The 23,540-nt window shown below is 40.9% G+C and overlaps 1 protein-coding gene across 13 annotated transcripts in view; it reads right to left on the reverse strand.

Moving 5' to 3' along the window:
• Positions 1-944: 944 nt before the first annotated feature.
• Positions 945-23,540, reverse strand: part of tns1a (tensin 1a) — a 110,421-nt gene continuing 87,825 nt past the window's right edge. For 7 of the 13 annotated variants that reach the window (XM_058612346.1, XM_058612340.1, XM_058612337.1 and 4 more), the window contains 18 exons: positions 17,169-18,851; positions 16,302-16,382; positions 15,826-15,989; positions 14,112-14,229; positions 10,543-10,617; positions 9,320-9,346; positions 8,960-9,041; positions 7,831-8,498; positions 7,265-7,351; positions 7,053-7,181; positions 6,863-6,958; positions 6,702-6,779; positions 6,474-6,545; positions 5,969-5,995; positions 5,259-5,427; positions 4,840-4,908; positions 4,727-4,756; positions 945-4,230 (listed from right to left, as the gene is read on the reverse strand). In XM_058612346.1, coding sequence (XP_058468329.1) covers positions 4,101-4,230; positions 4,727-4,756; positions 4,840-4,908; positions 5,259-5,427; positions 5,969-5,995; positions 6,474-6,545; positions 6,702-6,779; positions 6,863-6,958; positions 7,053-7,181; positions 7,265-7,351; positions 7,831-8,498; positions 8,960-9,041; positions 9,320-9,346; positions 10,543-10,617; positions 14,112-14,229; positions 15,826-15,989; positions 16,302-16,382; positions 17,169-18,851 — 3,785 coding nt within the window. In that variant the 3' untranslated portion in view covers positions 945-4,100. The remainder of the gene's footprint in view (positions 4,231-4,726; positions 4,757-4,839; positions 4,909-5,258; positions 5,428-5,968; positions 5,996-6,473; positions 6,546-6,701; positions 6,780-6,862; positions 6,959-7,052; positions 7,182-7,264; positions 7,352-7,830; positions 8,499-8,959; positions 9,042-9,319; positions 9,347-10,542; positions 10,618-14,111; positions 14,230-15,825; positions 15,990-16,301; positions 16,383-17,168; positions 18,852-23,540) is intronic. The other 6 variants (XM_058612348.1, XM_058612341.1, XM_058612339.1 and 3 more) reach the window with 4 other exon arrangements.

The raw sequence follows: 23,540 nt of genomic DNA on the forward strand, positions 1-23,540 counted from the left end.
TTGTTTAGACAAAAAGTTGTGTAACGGTGTCAGAAATTGGTGCTTGTGTTATTGATGCTAACTGAATGTTCAACAAACGTGACACTATAATACACAATGACATACAGATTTTTGTAATGGCTTAAAACATGTGTTGTGCTAGTGTTAGCGATGCTTACTGGAATTTTAACATACTTACACATACAAATGTAGCCAATGTAGTGCTTCTGTTAGCTTTGCTAACTGGACTTTTAACATTTATGCATGCAGAGTTTTATAATGGTGCTAAACACAGCCACTGTTGTGCTAGTGATAGCTATGCTAACTGGACTTTTAACATACTTACACATACAGAGTTGTGTATCAGATGTAGCCAATGTTGTGCTATTGTTAGCTATGTTAACAAGAGTTTTAACATACAGAGTTGTGTATCAGATGTAGCCAATGTTGTGCTAGTGATAGCTATGCTAACTGGACTTTTAACATACTTACACATACAGAGTTGTGTATCAGATGTAGCCAATGTTGTGCTATTGTTAGCTATGTTAACAAGAGTTTTAACATACAGAGTTGTGTATCAGATGTAGCCAATGTTGTGCTAGTGATAGCTATGCTAACTGGACTTTTAACATACTTACACATACAAAGTTGTGTATCAGATGTAGCCAATGCTGTGCTATTGTTAGCTATGTTAACAAGAGTTTTAACATACAGAGTTGTGTATCAGATGTAGCCAATGCTGTGCTAGTGTTTGTGTTGCTAACTGGACTCATGTCTCTATATGTGTGGACAGGATTATTTCAAAAATCAAAGAGAGGAAAACCAAATGTTTCAAATAAAAATAACCATCTATGTGTGGACTAGGCCTGAGACTGATGTGAACCAGAAAAAAGGGCGGACATTTTAAATGAACTAAAACAAACACAAACAAAAAACATTGGCCATAAAAAAACAGCACACATATCTTGACTGTAACTGACTTCTATTGCTTTAATGTTCTTTTTTCTCCTTAGGAACAGGTAAGCCATGACAATATAATGTAAATGATAATTATGCGCAAACAAAATCTGAGACCCTTTTGTACATAGCACATTCAAACAAGTCCCATCTGTACACAGGGGTCACAGAAAAAACAAAATCATTGAAATTAAGGTGACTCTTGACTCAAAGCCAAAAGGTACAATGCAAATTTTTTTTTTTCAATTTCAACATTTTTTTTTAAATATTATTTCCTTCTCCAAATGAAAAGTGAAATGGAGCCAGTTAGTAGTCGATTTTAAGAGCACTGTACCTCTTTGCTTTCAATTTAGGTGCCACCGCACATTCCTGCATCCATTAACACTGACCATCAAAATGTCAACAACAAAATGAAAAAAAAAAAAAAAAAAAAAACATGTCAGGAGAAATAAAAGAATAAATAAGAATAAATAAATCGATTGACTTTTGAGGGGAGCAGGAGAAAAATGCCTTTGGCAGTCTGACAAAAGCTACAGCTGCAGCGCTTTGTGTTTATTTACCATCCAGCAATTGAAACCCATATGGAATTCATGTCACCCCTCTTTTGGTATTGTGAGTGTAAGTGCTTTGTTTTCACCTTTTTTCCCAGCCTGTTGTCTGCCACAAAAACGACAGACAAGCACACGTTTGCCTCATTCAAATGCACCCTTGCTGCTAAAGTTGAGCAAAATGTGTTATTTTAAAATGTGAAATGTAAAAAAACATGGCGACTGAAGAGCATTTGAATATATATATACATGTATATGTGCATATATATATATGTATATGTATATATACATATATACATATATATATATATATGTAAGCGACATGCATCCAGTCAGAACACACGAGACATGTTTGAATCTTTGGCAAATGATAATTAGAACCGTCATGGCTGCATACAGCTGTTTTCATATTGCATTTGAGGGGGGATTCTTCTAAACGTTTTTTTTTTCCCCTTTGTCTAAAATTTGCGTGTTTTATTATTTTTCAATCTTAATAACTACCAGCTTTGACTTCTACGAGCGTGTTTCTGCTGTCCTTTTTTTTTCTAAAAAAAAAAAGAAAGAAAAAAATACACGCTCACACGCTTTTATCCATGCAATTCAGACTCTCGGCTTCTACCTCACTCATGCCCTACCTCATTCTGAGAGAATGCAAACCAAAAGAAAAAGGGGGGGGGGGACAAAACAATGATGAGCTGAAAACAAACATATACATGTACAAAGTAATGTACACCATATATTCAAACACATTTCAAAATCGTCAGACTTTGAAATCATTAGCCAAAATAAGTATATATTTTTTTTCTCAACCCATTAGGTAATCTTCTTTATCTAGACTGTACAATATATGTATATATGAGTAATCATGAGGGACCAAAGCAACAAAAATAAATACTTTTCGCTATGTCACCTTTCAAAGTAGTATATCTATGTACATTTATTTTCAATATCAATTTTCCTTAGCTTATTGTGAATGGTTGAGTGTGTTCGACAAGCAGGCATTTACGCACAGTGTGGAAACTCCTTGTGTTCCGTTGTTTTTTTTGTTCGTTTTTTCCTCTTTTGCTCTACGTTGTATCGAAATGTAAAATTTTGACGACACTGTGGAAAAACAAACTTGTCCCCGATCAAGCGAAAAGGTAACCCTGGCTTAAATGAAAATTAAAGAGAGAGAGAGAGAGAGAGAGAAGTAAAAATATAGCATCTCACCATCATGTGACTAATTCAACAATGGGTTGTCTACTTCTTTTCAGGACTCTTGAGAGGAGTACAAAAGATGTTGTCTATTTCATGCAGTCTTTGACAAGTCATACAGCCTCAGTGTCTGAAGGTTTTTTTTTCTTTTAAAGTTGTTTTCTTAAGCACACAGCATAGAAGTAGAAGAAGAAGAAGAAGAAGAAGAAGAAGAATGTTTTCAGTGATGGTGAATGGAGCTACTGAATGGGGAGAGGTTGCATTTACGGACAAAAACATGCATAAAGAACAGTGCATAGGTCCAGGTCGTTGAGCCACTTCCTGGTCTTCTCCAGTGTGTTTCAGTGGCAGCGTCTATCAACAGATCCACTAAAGCAAGCAGTCACGGATGGGCAAGTCTATAGGACTGCTGGGGTGCAGGGTCCAAGCCTAAATGAGTGGCGCCATCTTGTGGACAGTTTGCCCTCGCTCTGTCTGCCATGCAATCAGGAGGATGCTGATTTGAGTAAATCCAATACGGTTTGAAAGACAGAAAAGAGACAGAGTTCAGGCTTGGACTTGAAGCAGAGTGTGTGGTGGACATTAATGTGAGTTTTCCTTTTCATTTCTTTTTTTTTTTTGTTTTTTTTGTTTCTTCTTGAGTCTGGTCTGTTAAGCGCAGTTTAGATCAGTCATGGTTTCACTGCAGAGCCCTTTCCAACACAAAACAGACCTGGAGGAAAAACCCACTCTAAGGATTTCACTATGACTTTTTTTGTGGAAGGTCGAAGAACCAAGCTTAATGATCAAGCTAACATGCATAAGGTCTTCAGACACTGTTTTGCTAAAAGCCACGAAGGCCAACTTTTTTCCTGAAGACAAGTTCGAGAAGAAACTGAAGTTATTTTCTCTCTCTTTTTTTTTGTTTTGTTCTGTTCAACACTTAATCTTTTGAAAAGAGGAAATAATTACAATGGCTTAAAAGCTACATCATTCTTGCACTTGTATTGCAAACAACCTTTGGTAAATCAATCAACAAAAACAGAAACAGAAAACCCTGAAACATACAAGTCCTTACGCATTTGCCCCCCAACTAAACGTAGCATTGTTCCTCAAGTCTTTGGGGAGCATTTTCCTCATGAACAGGTTACCCTGTGATTTTCTTTTCTCCCTTCCGTTGCCTCCACTTTTGTCACGTTCTCAGCTCCATGCCACACATCCTCTAATCCCACCTCTGATCCGGCACCAAATCCTTCAAAATAGGCTTTCTTTCCAAAAAAGACCAAAGTCAAATCAGCAAGGCAGAGAGAAAGAAACAAAGAGAGAAGGGAGATGGAAACAAACCAACAGGAAACCGAGGATATCATCGTGTCCTTGTGAAAAAACACACCGATGAAGAGGGAAGCTTTCAAAATGACCGCTGCCATTTCAATTTCGGGGGTTTCACCGTTTCATCATTTTGGAGACAAAGCTGACGATGGCAGAGGCGGGCTGATCTATGTCCAGCTCGGCAAACAGGTGGCTCACATTGTCTGTTGTGCTTCCTTGTTTCCTTGCAACAAATCCAAAAAGCCTGGAAGAACAAGAAAACATCTGTGTTTGCTTTCTTATTTCATTTTCTATTCATTTTCATTTTCTATTCTCGTTAAAGTGTGGTTATATGAAGTGTTGACTCCCACTGATAAATAATTGAAGTTTATTATCAGCACACGCCCCACACCAAAGTCCATACAGAAAATCAGCGATTTTACATTGCCGCACAGAAGTTGTCTCCACTGTTGTCTCCATCGGGAAGTTCACATTCTTTTTTATTGTGACTTCAGTGTTTGAAATCCTTCACTCAGCTTTAACTAAGTGACACAAACAACAAAAAGGGTGGCAAGTCAACCAGCATCTCTTGTGTCCCGGTGATCTAAAACAGTGATTTTCTCTATGGACTTTGGTGTGGGAGAGTGAGCACTTTCCAAACTTCCATTTCCAGTTGGAAAAAGCTATTTAACTGGCAGAGAAACAAAAGAAAGTGTCCATTTCATTGGCTCTGTGACCCTCAACCACTATTTTACACTTACCTCACTGAGCCGCCACCTTCTTTGCCCCATCTATGCAAAGAAAATAAAGAAACATGCCTTAAATGACGACCACATGTGGCATTTTCAAGATTTTACATGGAATAAAGTCTTACTTTCTGTCCTGGGGATCAGTGTCACAGAAAGTTACTGTGTTGAGGGGATAATGTCGCCTGAAGAAAATCCTGCAGTGGCACAAAGAACACGAACAAGTTATCATATTATGGAGAGAATTCCTTTGTATGTGTGTGAACATTCAGTGGTCAGGTCAGTCCTCACATACGCCACACAGCTAGATTTAGTATTGCTGTCCAACGCTATGTTTTTTTTTTTAATTCTGTGCTAAACAACACATGAGCCACTGAATAAAAAACAGAGGGCCAAATCTGGGATTTAACAACAGAGCTACAATAACTACAACTCGTGCAGTCTTCAAACTGTGTCTTATTAACATTAAAATACTAATAATAGGAGTATCCTATTTGTTATTTATAATAACTCATCCACTTTAAAGATGGAGTGTGTGTTTACTCACTTCCTCTGACTGTCAGTGAGCGTGATGCCCTGTGTGGACACCTTGAAGTGGACGGTCGTCGCCGCCGGCAGAGGGTTGGTCTCCAGCGTTTGACTGATTGCCTTGGAGATGGCCTGAGGCCCCGTGAGAGACTCCATGTCGACAGAGTTGATGTATAGAACATTGCACGCTAAAAGTCAAACAGAGCCGCTAGTAAATAATAATATGTATATATATATATATATATATATATATATATATATACACATTTATATTATTTTATTTTTTTTTAAATGGAAGAGGTGGGTGGTGCCCATGCAGTTCACCGTTGCTGTTGTTTAGTTCGCTTTGTCATGCAACGTTGCAAGCATACACAACATGAGCCTTCACTTCTAGAGTGGCCATTATGTAAACAAGCTTAAAAATAGGGCTAAAAAATTGTAAAATTATAAGTAGAAACATGCCAAAAGTCATGCAACCCATTCCCCTGAATGTACATCAAATAAATTATAGCAAAACGTGTGTAAGATTGACAATATGATATGTATAAAAAGTGGCAAAATACAACAAAATGATATGGTAAAAGTGGGATTAAATTTGCGGCATTTATAATAGTGCATTTTTAGAAGGCAATACACTGTACATGCCAAACAAAACTGCTTGTTTCTGTGAGAGCTTTTTATGATCAGCAGAGTGCATGGCAGAGCAGAATACAGCAGACGAGTATTTACCATGGGCTTCCTCAGGAACCTTCTGAACTGCAAGGTAAAGGGGACAGTGTGTGTGAAAGTGAGCTGGTTTGTGTAGAGCAGTTGTAGAACAGGAACAGTTGTCCTCATATTACAGGAATGATGGTTTCCAGAATATTCTGGTAAGAAAACTGTGTTCAGCCCAGATTACCTGGTTGTGTTATTATAACATGGCCAGTTTTTAACTTCCCAGACTGCCCAGAATCATCAGATTATAACCAAACATGTTCGACATTTAGGATTAAAAGGTCCAGCATTGAACATTTCAAATGTTTCTTTGGATGTAGGATGATTTAATGGCTAAAATTGAATATGTTTCCCATAAGCATGTTTGTTTAAGTGTATAATTTAAATTTATACATTTTTTCCAACAAACATTTCTGCTTCCTGACACGCTAATTCTTTCACGTTGGGATTATGGCAGTACTTTTATTAAAAAAAAAACAAAAAAAAAACACTGAAAACAACTAGTGACTTTAATGCTTACCTGCTCCTTGCTTAATGAGCTCAACAACTGGATCAGTAGGTGTTACAAGTTCCAGCGCTTCCTCATTTGGGTCTGTGAGCAAATAACAACAAACTTGGAATTAAAGGAAAAGAAAGCATATCGTGATCAGTCTGATACATTTGACTACATTAGTCCAAGTTTATACAAATCACTACTGGATAGGTTTGTTATAATGGGTTTCAGTGAAATAAGAGGGCGGGGCCTAACCTTTGGTGGGGATCATCAGTTTGCAGGGCAGAGCCAGTGGAGTCATGGAGTGTTGATAGACGAGAGCAGACAGACAACCTTCAAACACAAAGTATTGTCCGCCGTTAACGCACGTCAGCCACTGCTCAGCCTGATTCTCTCAACCAGAGCAATACACTCACCAAAGTAGGGTTCGTTGGGACAACCCTTCAGACGGACGCCTTTAGGGCTTGTCTCAATCAGGAAGTGTCTCACCAGCTCGTTGGTCATGTCGCCCACTGGGAAAAAGAAAAAACAACGAGGTGAATGCAAATGTGAGGACACAAAGGGTTATTTTTCCCTTTATTCTCTCAAAACTACTTCTGTTTTTACTTTTTTTGCTTTGCTGGACAGTTGGTGGGGGGCAGGCCACCTTCATGGCGAGACCATACGCCCCGCGGAAGGAGTGGCTGTCCCTTATGATGAACGCCCCGGGCTCCCTCTCCTTCAACAGATTGATGGCTGGATGTCAAGAGAGATGAGGAGATAGGATTAGAAACCAATATAATCCAGAGGAAATGATTCATAAAGTGTTGGACTCTCACCTTGCTCTCTGGAGATGTCCGGTTTGTACCAGTACTTGGACGTATCCTGGACGAACTTGACGTTCATCTTGATGTCTGGACAACCGTCTGTGCGGACGAGGGTGGATAAGAAATCTGAATACACATGGTCCAATCCCATTTCTAATTCCTACCTTTTGCCCCTTCAAACTGATTCGTAAGGGGTTGGTCAACAAGCTGCTAATGGCTTTTTATATTGAGAATCGTTAATGTAAGATATTTTGTGCTTAAGCAGAGACATCCTCAATGCCTGTAAAAACTTGTGGACCAGTTTATGGCATGACCAAGCCAAGTTTTGTTGTATTGAGCCTTGCTACACAATATGCTAACCAGTTTTAGCTTTATGACAGTAACATTAGCTTCCTCAGATTCAGTTTTTCTGATAAAAAGTAAGTAAGTTTGAAATGTATCTGTGAATATCCTATCCTTTGCTTTAAATTACTAATTGGCCCTTTAAATTCAGCCTACCTTAACACAGTACAAGTTCACATAAATGTGCAGGGTTAGGGTTAGTTCAGGGTAAGGTAATTTCTTTTTTAGCATCTCACCATATATGGACTTGGGGATATCCGGGAGTGTGTGAGTGCCAGATAGGTTTGGCGTGCTTCCACCACTGGCCGGTGTCAGGTTATTGTTGTCCATCCTCTCTGCGTCCCCGCTGGACATGTGCCTTTTCTCTGGCAGCTGTGGGGAGACGGGGAAGGCAGGCGTGGGGGGCGGTTGGGCGCTGCCCTGGCGAGAGGCAGCCCCCAGCTCGTCAGGTGTGCTGTGGCCACTTGCTGCTGTGCGCCGCCCCATCAGGGGGCTGGGGGGCACACCGGAGGCCGCTGACTTGCGGCCAATCAGAGGGCTGGAGGGGACGCCTGTCGGAGGCGGGTGTCTGCCCAGTGAAGGGCTGGCCTGACCCAGACGTCTCTGGAGGGCAGGGCTTGGTGGCGTGTTTGTGGCCACTGTGCGGTGGAGGGTGTTGGGGCTCCCGGGGACTGTGTGGACGCCCATGATGTTGACCTGGGAGCCCTCAGGAGAGGCAGGTCTGTAGGGGTAGGGGGAGGCATTGCCGTAGGGGTGGGGGGAAGCAGGGCTGTAGGGGTGGGGGGAAGCAGGGCTGTAGGGGTGGGGGGAGGCGGCAGCGCTGTAGGGGTGGGGGGAAGCAGGGCTGTAGGGGTGGGGGGAGGCGGGGAAGTGAGGGCCGCCATCTGAAGACCCAATCCTCCTCCTGTGGTCAAAAAACAAGGCATTATGGATGTCTTTGTGTTTGATGAAAACCCTATTACTATCAGTATCCGATAGCATTAACTAATGCTCAGTTTTTCATACTGGTAATTCACAGACATCACCTGCAACCAGGTTCCTATTGGACGATACCAGCTGTCAATCGCACTGCCCACTCACATGTGTCGTGCTTTCCTCTAAATGGGAACATCCTTTACAAAATTCAATCATATTCTATTGAAGAAGAGTTGAAACTAGTGATTGAGACCATCAATTCAATGAAGTAGGGACTACTTTTCCCATGACTTCAATCTATTTTCACCCATGTGGTGGCTAACTGCTCCTCCTACTTCCTTGGCTTCATTTTTCAAACCCCTAGGTGTCCATTTTTCCTATACAGACTATGGTAGGTATCATATAATTCACATCTGTGCTTCATATCTGTAACTGAATCTGAATACTCACCCATCAACACTGTGAACAGGACTGCTGGACGACTGGAGAGTGTTGAACGGTTGTGCTCTTGACTCCCCAAAACTGTGATTATCTACAAAAAAACAAGCAAAGAAATGACAACATTCATGAGTCTCTGTTTTGTAAGTCTCATACTTCTTTTGTCCAGGATAATGGGATGCATTTATCAGGCATCCGAGTGAACAAATTCACAATACGGCAAATATTTAGTGGAACGCTGTGATGCACAACTGAAAAAGATAATATTTCTGGCAGTAAAAAACACAGAGAATTTAAATAAAACATTTTTTTTTTTGAGGAGGCTGTGCTGGTGAAGATGCTCACAGTATGCCATCTCAGAAATGCCCTTACCTTGCTCTCCGTCATTAGACTCAGAGTCTAGCAGCCCCGAAAAAGACAGACAGCGAGGGAAGAGGAAGATGGAGTAGATGTGTGGAGGAGAAGGGGAAGACAAGGAGGAGAAACTTGAGTGCAAAGCAGAAGGTGCTAAAGTGTGTGACTGTTTCCAGGTGTAGAAAAAGATGTGAACACCAGGGGGCAGCAGAGACTAACACGTGCAGGGTTGGAGCCATGGTCTGCTCACTCTGTTGCAAAATTACATAATGCAGTGGTGCTAAGTATCAAAGCTTCTATATGACCTAGATGAGACGCGGGCTGGACATGACTCTGTATCTATGGGCTCGCTACGAGAGAAAGGTTAGTTCAAGGGCACTGCACCTTTAAAATGTTACAGTTACCTATGATAAGGGAAATTCCACTTCTAGACCAGGACGTAGTATAAATGACCAATCATAATAACAAAAATAATAATAATAATAATAATAATGATAATATATTTTTTTATATATATTTTTACAGTGCTTCAGGACTCTGAAATATGTCTTACAAAATAGAACTGAACCAAATAGAATATAAGAAAATAGAATAGTACAGAGCAGAATAGAACAGAACAAAATAGAAAAGAACACAACTGAATAGAATAGAATATAAGAAAATAGAATAGTACAGAGCATAAGAGAAAAGAACAAAATAGAATAAAACACAACTGAATATCACAAAATAGAACTGAAAAAATTGAATAGAATAGAACAAAATAGAATGGAATAGAATAGAATATAAAATATTAATGAGCAGAATAGAATAGAACAAACGTAATAGAAAATAGGACGGAAAAGAATAGAAGAAAATATAATAGTGCAGGACATAATAGAACAGAGTAGAATAGAGCTGAATAGCACATAACAGAATAGAACAGAACAGAAAATAATAGGTCATACAAGAATAGAATAGGACAGAAAAGAACAGAACGGAATACAACGTAATAAAAAGTAGAATAGATTAGAAGCTAACAGAAGGAAATATATATAATATATATAATAATACAGGAACAACATTCCCAAGCATACTGACTGTAAGCTTGAAATCAAAGAGCTTAACCACTTTTCTGAGAAGCCTGAGATGACACCGTATGATCGTGAGTTGGACAAATGATCCAATATCTACTCCATGTGTGTGTGCGTGTAAAACAACCACTGTGTTCTCTGTTGTGTGTTGTTATGCTGTGTAAAACTCACCTGAACCACCTTGATGATGTGGCTGCAGGCCCAGGGGCGACAGAGGAGTCTTGATCAAACCTGGAGGAGAGCGAGCTACACACACACACACACACACACACACACAGGGAAAAAGTACGATTTAATGAAAATAAACTAGCAAAATCATACATAACAACATACCACGATGACAACAGTAAAACAAAAAACTTCCCTTTATGGATTTAAATATTTTAGGTCAACTTCCCAATTACACAGTAGTAGTCAGATAATAGGTAAGTAATATTCTTGTAATATTGTATTTTTTGTGTAATATCCAGGTACTTAACAATGTAATATTGTGCTAACACCTGTGCAATATAGAGTGTCTTACATCCTTTTTTTCAGCACAACCTAGGCAATCTGATGAAAGGTTTTTTATTTTCACCAACTATGTAAACACACCTGAGCAAAATGTACTGTTGTTTAAAATCGGATTGAATTTGTGAAAATTGGAAATATGTCACAGTTCAAAGTTCACTTGGGTCGTTTTTAAGAACAAAAAGAAAAGGAAAAAAAAAAATCTATTTTGTGACTTCTGCACAATAATTGCTACTTTATATCACTACTAAAATGCAATATAAAATCAATCAATCATCATAAATTGATTGCACTTTTTTAGTTAGTTAGTTAATAGCAGTTGGTACTTGCAGTGTTGTTTTACTGCGTCCTTCATAGTCCTTCTTTGTTTGTTTTTTATTTTGCATTTCCTCTCACATCCACCCCTCTTTACATTTCGACATTTGTGTTCCAGGAAAAACCCAACACTGTGACAAGGCATCTCCTTGTCATTCAAATACGTGATTTGCCTCTGCTCTGTGTCCTCTTTGTCCTTCACGGCCCTGTTTTCCATGGTCGTGTTTTGCCTGAAGCAAAAAGTATTTCGTTTTGACGACTGAAAAAAAAAACTCTCACTTATAATTGTAATTATATATCAAGTTTCTCCCAGAAGGGTGCACTTATTAGTATTATTATTATTTTTGATACACTTTCATATATGACTAGATTAAACTCAAGATGCAAACACACATAAAGGATGCACATATTAAAGATGACATGTAACATATACTGTACGTACAACAGTGACCTTTACCATTCATAACAATCACTGCAATCCTACTGCAAACTGCATATGCTTTGTTAACAAATTCTCCATTTACACCTGGTGTTACACTCTCCATTCCAAAAAAACACTATTGGAATTTACATTCCACTGTTTAAATGGACACAAAATGACATGAGATGACCGTGTGAGCAGCAGTATCACGTGTCGCCAGTTTACCTGTAAATATCGCCGCATCTCCGTTGCTACGATACACAGGAAGCACAGTGAATTGTGAATTAAAAGTGCTCATTTTCTGTTTATCATAAGGAATGACAGAGAGATGGAGAGAGCCTGACAGCGGGAGGCAAGATTTATTTTGCCTCAAAGAAATCGTGCAATCTTCATTTAGTGGACTAACTTTTTCTGTCATGGTTTTACACTGACTTGATAATCAAAAATACAGAAAAAGAAAAACGTCTTTTATCTTTTACAGAACGGTTGGCGACCCTACTCCCTGAGTTGCTTTCCCAGTCCCGGGAAAAACACTGACATGTTTGTCAACAAACGTCCTCTCCGCTTTCAACTGTCTAATTAATTAGTTGAATTAGAATTTCTGATGCTTTTCAGCTAGCTGCTCCCTGTGCTCGCTCTGCTGGCATCCAGTGTGTTGAAGCGATACTAGCCGGTTTATTGCAGTATGCAGAAGGCAGTATTTCCATTCAACGTATTTACTTAATCTCTGATGTCGCATCATGGTGGTTTAAATGATGGCTCCGGAAGGGTTTCTATACACTTAAACAATATTTTTAGTAGTATAGAAGTAGTATAATCAATTTCTGCCAATTAACCCTCCTAAATGTTACACACCGGATGGCCACCAAATAATAATAATTTGCAGGCAATTGTTGAGGAAACTATTAATTTTATCAGCACATTGTTGGAGCTCTACTGACATGATGAAAAGTGTGACATTATGTTTTGTTTTTCTATGGTGTCGTGCTGAAGGAGTCCGTGGCTTTGCCTTCTGGTGTCACCTTATGCAAATACTTGCAAACATGCCGCATAAATATGTTCAAAATCTGTTTCCATCCACACTGTCCAGCGAGACTCTCTTGATCCCTGACACAACACAGCAATGTCTCCAACCTTCACCTGCATCCTGCTCCTACTGAGCTTGCCCGCAGCATTTGGCAAGTATGTGTTCGTCGACCAAGTTACGACTTGGCTCAATGCTCGGGACTTCTGTCGGAATAAATATATAGACCTGGCTCCGATCAGTAACGGTCAGGACGATAACCTGCTTAGGCAACTTGCTGTACGTGAAAGTTTGTTTTTGTGGATAGGACTGACAAAATCCCCTGAAACTGAGGAATGGATGTGGTCAGGAGGCGGTCAGGTGCCCAGTTTGACCTGGGCATCAGACAATAATGTGTATGCCGGGGATATATACGGTTCGATTAACAAGCTAGGTTGGTATGATACTAATAACAACAAGCCAAATAAGTTTGTGTGCTACAATGCGATTGTGGTGGGGGAGAAAATGACATGGGTTGAAGCCATGGAATACTGCAGACAGCATCACCGTGAACTGGCCAGCACTGCATCAGAGACAGAGATGCTTCTCATACAGGGAGCGTTACAAAAGCACGGCATCACAGACGCCTGGGTCGGTCTGCATTTCCTCTCTGGTGACTGGCTGTGGGTGGACAGGCAGCCGCTGGTTTACGAGTCCTGGGTTGATGACTACAAGCCACCATGTCCTCTAAGTGTCTACAAGGATTGTGCTGTGTTACAGACAGGAGGAACACAGGCGGTTGACTGTGAGGAGCGGCACTCTTTTGTTTGCTATGAAGATAACAAGTTCGACCCGGCTCCAACTCCAACCTAATATGCAGTTTTTAAGGTTTTTCTGAAGTGGTGTTTCAATGTTGCTGATTTTACAATTTAATCCAGCATTATGTAGTATTTTTTGTGTGTCTAGTGCTGATTAAAAAAACTAAACAAGGAAAAAAACAACGAATAATAGCTTAATGATATACTTGACAAATGTGTCAACATTCTGGCAGAAAATCATTGATGAAGAGTGAAATTTGAGAGTTGAAGTTGAAGTTGAAGAATTTCTTCAGCCTCTCTCTACTCTGGCTCACGTCATACACACTACTGTTAAACTCTGTTTGTGAAAAAAGTATTGAATTGAAAAGCTGAATACGCCAAATAATCTTGAAGAATCTTGTGAACGTTTTGAAATCTCAGTGGTGTGACTATGAAAGCATGAATAAGTTTGAAGGAATGGAACGATGCACAGAACATTTTTCAATAGCTGAATACAATGTGATAATAACTGAGCTGAATGTTTTGAAGTTTGAATGGTTTGAATATCTTGCAAAATAATCAAAAGATTAATAAAGAATTCTTTGCACAGCAAATCCCACTGATAAAATGATGGTGTGTTGATGTTTTTTTTTAAACATTTCAAAAGGAAAAAACGATTTAAGAGCACCCCTACACATGTGGAGGTGAGGGCTCTGTGGAGAATTCTCACCACTGCCTCCAAAGGTGGGACTGTTAGCAAAACCATGTGCCCTGTCGTCCTCAAACGCCTCCCGGTAGCTGTGCATCAGACCCTTGAAGGAAACACAAAGGAAAATCAAATTCTAACTCTAAGTATACCACTTCAATAGTTGGCTACTGTACCCAGTTCTTATGATTTTCTCTGAACTGCTCTGTGTGTGCTCATGGAATAACCTTCAGAACACATTAAAGCTGACTGACAAAGTTCTCAGGGAATGTTCTAGTTACATGAAGATTCAATACTAATAATAATAATGATGACGATGATGAATAAAGAGAACCTGATAGAAGCGGTTTCACATTGAAGTGGGGCTGTAAAGTCAGACAAACTATAACAAGAACAAACTAAAACAAAATGTAACAATCTCAATTCAAACAGAAGGCTTGTGGGGAAAAAAGGACATTAAATACAAATCTTCATTCATTTCTCCCACACTAAGAAATCATTAAAAAACTGTCAGTAAAACCTATGTCAGTGACATTAAAAAAAAAAACCTGTTTGGTGTCTTTCCACAATTCATATAACCCTGTTCAGACCTGGTATTACTGTTGGTCTTGAGCAATTGGATCGTGCTAAATACTAAGATCTAAACACAATCCAATCTGAATATGTCCTCAGGTCACAAAAGCCACATTCAGAAGTGGTTTGAAGACCTGTGTGACCACATTCCTGCCCTCAATATGTGTTGGAGACCACCTCTTCACTAACACGACAATCATAACAGTCATTGTCACACGATTAAATTACTTAATTAGTCGGACTAGATTAGTCCTCCCGTCTCTTGCTCTCCTTCCCTCGCACATATGCATGCAGACACAAGTTTGTGACGTCAGTGAATTGAATACAGGCTGGTTGAGGCCAGATCTGATCACATTTTGGTACCAGGATGCATTGCGACACATTTTAATACCAGGTGTGAGCAGTCATACTAAACTCTGTTGGGATTGGATAGCCGAGGATGCAAGTTATACCAGCACTGAATATTCGCACTTGATGTTGATTTTCATATGAAATAGTTATTTGTCAAAAACATTTGCACTTTATAATATAATATATAATAATAAAGCATAATTACATAGAGAACAAGTGCAGACTTTATGCTTAACCCTTTAAAACCTAGGCCTCAAAATGTCCAATTTGTCCAGGACATTTTTTCTTATTTTAACCATAAAAGGACCAGAGAATGTTCTGTAACTAAGTGCTTTTGCTAATTTTTCCAGAATAACTTTCAATATCTGGCAGTTAGTTATTGACAATTTACTGCATGTTAAAATAGTGTATTAACAATTTAAAGGTTTTTAAAAGTAAAGTAGTTGTACACGATCGCCAGATTTTGCATGTTAAATTTGAAATTTGAACTGTATAAAACATATTTAAAATAACATTTGTTTGAGTCTTTGTTTCAATGTGCAAAAATAGGCCAAAAAATGGAAACCATACACAGGCGTTTTTCCAACTCTCTCCTCTCTGGTGACAAAGACGTCGATTCGCCGGCTTCATACAACAGAGTAAGAGATTGAAAATGCAGTAATGCAAAGTACACTTGTGCAAACATGTCTTCTGTGACACGCTCAGTGTTAAAGGGTTACTGCGGGTATGGTAAGGTGTTCGTTGTGAAACAATTGGACCATATGGCTGAATGCTGTACCTCTCTGGGATGTCCTCCAGCATTGAGGGCCAGATTGTTGGCAAAGTCTGGAGAATGGACCACCGTCGTGTCTTCATGGCTGCCCTGGTACTGACCCTCACTGGTGGTTCGACGTCGGCCTGTCTCTTGAGTCACTTCTGGGGTCATACCTCGAGAGCGAACTCCTGTGACAGCCCCAAAATGGTCAGTATGAGCAACGGTCTTTCTGTAGTTTTCATTACATACAGTACAACTCAAAACTCTTACAGTATAGACATGTTTTCTTGTCTATATAACTTTGGCCTTTAACAGGAAAGCTGGACAAGGAATAAAAGAAGTAATGTGTAGGGAATAAAATAAAAAAAAAAAGCAGTGAAAAGTGACAGAAAGAGGAAGTGAGGAAAATTCATGAAGGAAAAGAAACTAAATAAAATGTATAAATTCATTGCAATAAAATGTTTGGGAAAGAAAATCAAAGCGAGGGAAAGTGGACAAACCAGAGAAGGAATAGGAGCGATGGCGGTCAGATTGTTGCGGTGACATGCTTTCACTGATGCCCCGTATGCGAGCGTTGTACTCTTTTCCCGGGGAGGGAGGTCAGGGTGGTGGATGGAGGGGGGGTGGGGTTGGGGTGTTGGGCGTTCAGAGGTGGATGAAGGTGAGAGAGGTAGAGGGGAGGAAGCACATATACAACAGAGAGATGGATTGCACAGGAGAGGAGAAAGAAAAATCAGAGGAGAAATGAATGGAAATAAGTGTACTCAAATGGGATGAAACCTAGATTATAGTTTAAAATTCTCTAGTATGATCAGTTTTACCGTATACAACATGAAAAGGAGGAATTCAAAACTTTATTCCACTGGGTGGCGCATGTGAGCTTGCACACAGTTTCAAATAAAGGCTACATGTGAATGCAGACAATGCATGGAAGCTTAAAAATGCTTGGCTATTCTTACTCTACTCCTGTGTCCCCTCTCACCAGCATTGGTATATTTCAGCAGCAGGGCTTATTTTATGAACTGTAACAGAAACTGTTGAAAGCTGCTCTGTTCACATGCTGTTTGGTTGAAAAACATGTGAGGTGCACTAAAAATATGTTCTCACACCATGGAATAAAGCACTAATTCCACTTTTGCATACGGACATCGATACCAATTTCACAGTATCTACCAATACCAGTCCAATATAGAAAGAAAGTTGTTTGACTGATAGTGTTTTGGTTGATACTTGAGGATGGATAATGGTATTGTCCCGGACACAAAAAGTGGTATCGAGCCATACCTAATTCCAAGGATGCAGGATATACAACTGATGAAAATATCCATATTAATTATTGATGCAAGACACCACTTTTATAGTCTTACCAGCAATGCGATGAGCCACTAGGCCTTCCAAGTTTAAGTTTTCCTCCTCGGTATTATCTTGTTCTCGGACCAAGGAGGTAGAGGAGGTATCCTTGGGCAGGGGCGTGGCAGCTGGGACAGGTGAAGAGGAGGCACTGTAGCCTGGATAAGGAGATGAACCCTGCAGTTCCGGGGAGTGGGAAACCCCGCTGCTTGGGTGCGAGTTCACAGGCTTCACTGGTGCCTGCTGGTTGAAATTCAAAGAGGGATCTGCAGCGTAGTGGTGGGTTGCTTGGCGTGATTGGAGGTAGGGCTCTGGGGTATGTGTTTGGGTGGTGTTTTGGTGTTGATAGTTGGCATTCGGCTTCTGGGGAGAATACACCGGAGAATCCATAACTGGGCTCTGGTTTGTTGACACTCTCCCAGCTGATCTTGCGGGCTGATGGAAGGAGTTGTTCAGCGACCCAGAGTTGTTGTAGCCTTGGATAGCAGAGTCCGCTTGGTAAGAGGGTCTAGCAAGGGTCTGACAGAAGGTCACCTGCGATGAATTCAGGTTGTTCTCCCCAGGGGGCGCACTGTGAGACTTAGACATGTGGGAGTTGATTGGATCAAGGTCGAGCATGAGCATGTTGAGTGCCTCGATGGACTGTTCTATGTCCCGTTGTGAAGCTGGGGTGGGGAAGTGGGGCAAGCTGTGGGTTGACTGAAGTGGAGGGCCAAAGGGATCATCTGGAAGGCTATACTGATGCCAAGTATTGAGACCTCTTTGAACTGCCTCTCGGCTACTGGTGCTCCTCTCAGGGGCCCTAGGCATAAGTTTAGGATTGGTTTCAGGACTGCCAGGAGTCGGATTGCCAAAGGATTGCGAACTGTACATCCCTCCTCCATTCTGGTAGCTGTCGTATCCCCCCTGTGGTGAGGCCAAGTCCACAGACCTCTCTTGCATCGCCGTGGGAGTTCGTACTCCATGCACAGGCATTTCGCTCAACTTTTCCCCCAGAACGCCTCTCTCAAGATATGGCCCGTCGTTCTTCACACTGACAGGCGTTTCAGATTGGTAGTAGAGGTCAGCTGGTGTCGCCTGCCCCTCAAGGGAAGAAATTGTGCCCAAGCTGTCAACACTGTTGCCCTCTTGGCTGTTGGGCAGCTCGTCGTCAAGAATATCTGTTTCACGCTCCTCTGTAGAAGGGGCACCAGCTGGCTTGGTGTGGCTGCCGTTGACGTGTACCTGCGCTGGGACCAGGTGCCGTACTCCTCCTCCTGGACTGGTGGATGTGGACAGGTAAGCTTGCCGTAGGTGAGTTGGCGCCTCAAGACCACTCAGAAGCTGATCAAGTTCTCTCTTTTCCTGTGGACTGAGTGGTGGGTGAGTTGCTGTTGGGTTGTTGTGATTGGCGGTAATCTGCGTAGACTGGCTGTGCTCATCTGTACGATCAGTTTTTACAGAGGCAGTAGAGTTGCCCGAATCACTACTCACAGAGAGGGTGTGGTCAACAGCGGGGAGTGAGGCGTGGCCTGTCACAGGAAGTGTTTTGTCAGTGGTTTGAAGAGGATGGTTGGTGTGCTGCAAAGAGTTCTTGGCATTGGTCAAGGAGTTTTCATGGACAGGGAGGCCATTGATGGTGACAACTCCCTCCAGGGAGTCTTTCTTGCGGACCCGAGCATATAGGCTTCCATCAAGTGGACCTTGGGTATGATCAACATCTGAAAGAGATGAAAAGAATATGAAAACAATTAAAACACATATTAGCCTTTTACTCTCTGTAGATGATAAAAAGGAGTAAGTTTACATTGGTACTGATAATGACGTCACTTTTGCATAGGGCAGATTCATTCACACCACACACACAGTGACCCCCCTCTGCACCCGTCATGTTTGACCTGAGGTTCAGCATTTAGCCCTGCCACCAGTAACACAGCCTCTCCAGCTCTATTAATAGCTGGAAGCCCCTGTCACGTTGCGTCAGTGCAGGCCCACATGTTCTGTTGTGAACCAGGGTGGGTCCTGTCCAAGAGACTGAAGCACGGAGTGGGAGCCAGAGAGTAGAGCAGCAGTGCATGTGAAAGAGGGAAAACTGTCTTCCTAAAGTTGATTTCTGGCTGTTGGATTATAATTCTGACTGCCAAATTAGACAGGTTACATACATATTGCATAATCCTTATAATTAGAACTCGCAGTATGCTAATAATTTTGGAAAAGGGAGGTCATATTTTAGTTATCCCACCTTATTTCTGATCCAGCATCCAGGTTGCTAATACCAATGTAATAGTGTCGTAAAAAGGCCAGAATTACGTCATTTCCAAAGTAATATCCAGGCAAAAGTGATTATGTCCCACACACACACATTTTCCATTGTTATTACTAAGCTATTACTTGTAACACATTACTTGTCACCATAGATAAAACACATTACTGAGTAAATTACTTTAATTTTTTAATTTTTTAAACAAACAATATTATTAATATATTGTAACATATTGTTAGGGTACTTTAATGTAAAGTGTCAGCAAGAAGAGAAACAGTAGTTACAGAACAAAATCTAAACAGTTTGGGAAAGAGCCTCACCATAAAATCAAGTAACCACAAGAAACGTTTTGCTTATTCCCACAGCAAAGAGCAGCCATGATGGAAAGTCACATAAAGGGATTAAAGATACTCATTTGTGGCGCATGAAAATATAATCCTGTACAGTGCAACTCCTGCAGCTGAAATACAACACGTACTGCAATTAAACACCAGAGCACATTTCGGACTCGGCTGACTTCCACCAAACACAACAATCACACGTGCACCACCTCATTCTGTGGTCACACGAGTAAGAAAGAAAGTGTCCTGTATCCAGCATCATTTTCAAAATTATACATATTATTATGCGATGACGGTGGGATGTTCCAAATCGAGCGACCCCTCGGGGGACAGATGGTGGATCACTCTGACCGTGGCTATTTAAAAACCCTTGTCAACAACAGCTCCCTGGCACAGCAAAGACAAGCGGGAGAGAGTGGGCGAGCGACATGTAAACACTGTGTGTCCCTGCGCTTGTTTCTGATCATGTCACATAGATTAACAATTTGATGGCCCAGTAACATGATTTGTTAGAATTGTTAAACACACACGTTCTGCAAAGAAAACTTTATAGTTTGAAGGTTTTAATTTCAAAAGCAAGCAATAATGATTAGAGCACCACAACGTTCTAGAATCAGACTTTAAAAAGCTATTAAAATTATATATCTCAAATTCAGTCAAAACATCATTACCTGTGTGAAAAACCCTCCTCCTTGTTTTCTCTTTTCATCAAAAATCCCCCAAAACAATGAAATAGATCCTCTTTTTCAGTTAGATCGTCAAAAACCCACACGTCCAGGTATCTGTCTATACACAGAGTGTTTCAGTAGCCTCTGTGCGAGTTTTCTGCTTCTGGGCTTCGTCCGTCCCTCTCTCTGATTCATATCCTCCTGTCACCCAACATGTGCTCTACACTGGGGTGAGGTGGGGCTATAACCACTGAGAGCGGCTGGAAGGGGTGAGCTGGCACTCTGGGGAAGATCTCTTGACTGTTCCCGGCACTCGGGGGGGGAGTGAGTAGTACACCACCACCACACCACCTACACCCAACTGTCTGCTACCAGGGAAGACACGTCATTTCAAATAAACTACAACTCCCATGCCATCTGTCTGACTCGCACTGCAGCTGACATCATTGGGGGGGGGGATCACCCTCACTCCCCTGCAGTTGCCAGCTACAGCTCTTACAAGGCAAATGTCAACTTTTCTTAGTAGCCGTAAGAAGAAGATGTTGCATTCTGGTATATTTAAAGGCCTTAAAACTGCAGTCAAACTACTAGTCAAATGAGTTCACAAAATGCTGGTTTAAATCAATCAGCTCCACATGACTCTGTCCCTGTTTGCCAGTATAACAGTGTTTGGATTTTGTGTCACCTGGTGCAAACAGGGAGGCAACAACAACAACATTGCAGTAGTAAACTGTCACGGCTACAAACAGATTGGAGTACGCCTGACAACAAAGAAGCATCTATGATAAAAGTTTCTGTTGTTGTGTGGACTGCTCAAAAACCTGGTCGTTTGTCAGTCCTCAGTTGGGCCTGATAGTTTTGCTTGACAGAGCCCGTTTTCAAATGATAAACGCAGCATACATAAATGTAGACGGATTACGCACTGCCGCTTTAAATATTCATGAGTTTCGCTTTCCTTTTCTCAGGGAACAGTCGTACACATTTCCCACCAGCAGTGCGCTTTCTGTCTCCGTTTAACCCCTGACCTTGAACAGAAAAGGGAATGCTCTTGTTCTAGCGCATGAAAGACAATCTGTGGCAAAAACAACTAAAGGATGACACGTTTTCCAGCTGTAAGTTACCTCCATCCTGAGGTTAAATCGGGGGAGTGGTCAGTGCCAGTGTCAACAGCGTTTCAGGCAATCCAAAAATTGAGAAAAATCCAAATCAAGGCACTCCCAGATGGTTTCAGGAAATATTATTCAACAAAAAAGTAAGCATATATAGAAACGTTTTTGGATTTTCCAAATCAAATCTACCTCCTACTTTAAATATGCTAAGAAATGACATTTTATCACGGCTCTGACTCACAAGTGAAGTATGAAAGTTTCCGCAATGAGTCGTCTTTCTTTGCTATTTGTGCTTTCTCACCAGCAGGAGATGGAAGTGGTGGTGTGGGTGGGTGGGACACATCCTTTACATTTACCCGACAATCGTCGTAGGCTTAAATCACTTCATATGTATGAAAAGTGCTATATAAATAACGATTCATTGATTGAATGACTGATGGTGCTCTTAGTAAGTCACCTGCCATGTTTGAAACCTGTCAAGTGAACTGATGAACAGTTATATGAGATGAACAGACAGAGAAACAGACATTCCCTGCATTTATAGACAGATACCGGCACCAAATGTAACAGTGTCTACAGTTGAGTATTAATTCCACCCGCCACGACTATGAATGTAACAAAGAGGCAGTCAATACCTGCACCAGACCTCAGTTTAGTCCGGTTGTGTCAGCGAGGCTTGGCTGCCAAAAATAGCTAACAACTTCTTTTCCTACTGTGGTACATATGATTCAAAGACACTTTCAGCAATGCTCATTACATACAGTATATCAGGCTTTTTTTAAATCAGTAATTAACTCATGAAATGACAATCTATCACCACACACACACACATGTCCACTCTCTGTATTTTATCATGTGACAGGTGCTGTCTCTCATGAAAGTGCTCAGGTCATTGCGCATACATCACTACACACACACACACGCGTTGGCTGTGCTCTCTTAAGCGCTCCCTTCAGTGTCTCGTTGCCATATCGCAGACTTAACAGCCATAAAACAAACATTTAAACACCTGTGGCCAATGGTTTATTAAATATAGACCATGTGCACGTCAACCACTGTTATTGCTGTATTAAAATAGATCAGCGGGGATGTTGTGGATGCACAAGTTAGCACAGCTAAGACTTTTGAGATTAAATTACAAATGCAGGTTTATCAAATAAACGTAGAGAAATGGGAACGTGGTTTTCGTATCATTCTGGGGCTACACGGTGCAGCTGTTTTATTTATACCTCAAAAATGATAGAATGAGTCATTTTAGCAAGAAAGACTTACAGATTTTACTCTATATACAGTAGTCTTCATTATTTTACATTCTGTGTAACACCTGAGGTTCCTCTTGGCTCTGCTCTAGGACCACTTAATTTTTTTCACGATATGCATCGTTTATGATCAGAAACTGATCTAAATGTGTTTCTGGGAGTGAATTTGTCCTGCATCGTCTCCCATCACCTTCTCTACAAAGTTCCCAAGTGGTGGTGGAAACTTAAATACAAGCTTGACACTTTAATGTGGGACATTATGACCTTATAAAATGTGCCAAACCCATTTTTATGAAATGCAGACACACATAAATATAGAAACACACCTAATGTTTACGTGCAACATTAAAGGCTCCTCTCGTGGGTCTCCTCACGAACTTGTAGGAATGAGCTCTGCAATCATGGTTTTACTGCATAGGGTGTATGATTTCATACACTGTATGTTTATAAATGTATCTATGGACTCATATGCGCACACACACACTCAGACAAGCATTTACAACGAGAGGCAATTTTACGGTGAACTCTGCTCGGTCTCTGTCAGGTTATAGGAGGAACTTGGGTGTGTATGGAAGAGTGGTTAAAGAGGGAGGTTGGAAAAGTACATTTCTCCAAAGAGGAAGACGCTGATGATGGGGGAAACAAGATCCACATGTTGTCTAAATCTTATTAGAGACAAACCAAAACTATGCAGAGCCTAAACTCAATGCGTCAATGATAGAAAGAATATTTTGACTGAAGACATAGAAAGTAGAGAAATGTCTCATTTT

The sequence above is a fragment of the Solea solea genome, chromosome 2 (assembly GCF_958295425.1).
Source record: "Solea solea chromosome 2, fSolSol10.1, whole genome shotgun sequence".
Classification (NCBI taxonomy): domain Eukaryota; kingdom Metazoa; phylum Chordata; class Actinopteri; order Pleuronectiformes; family Soleidae; genus Solea; species Solea solea.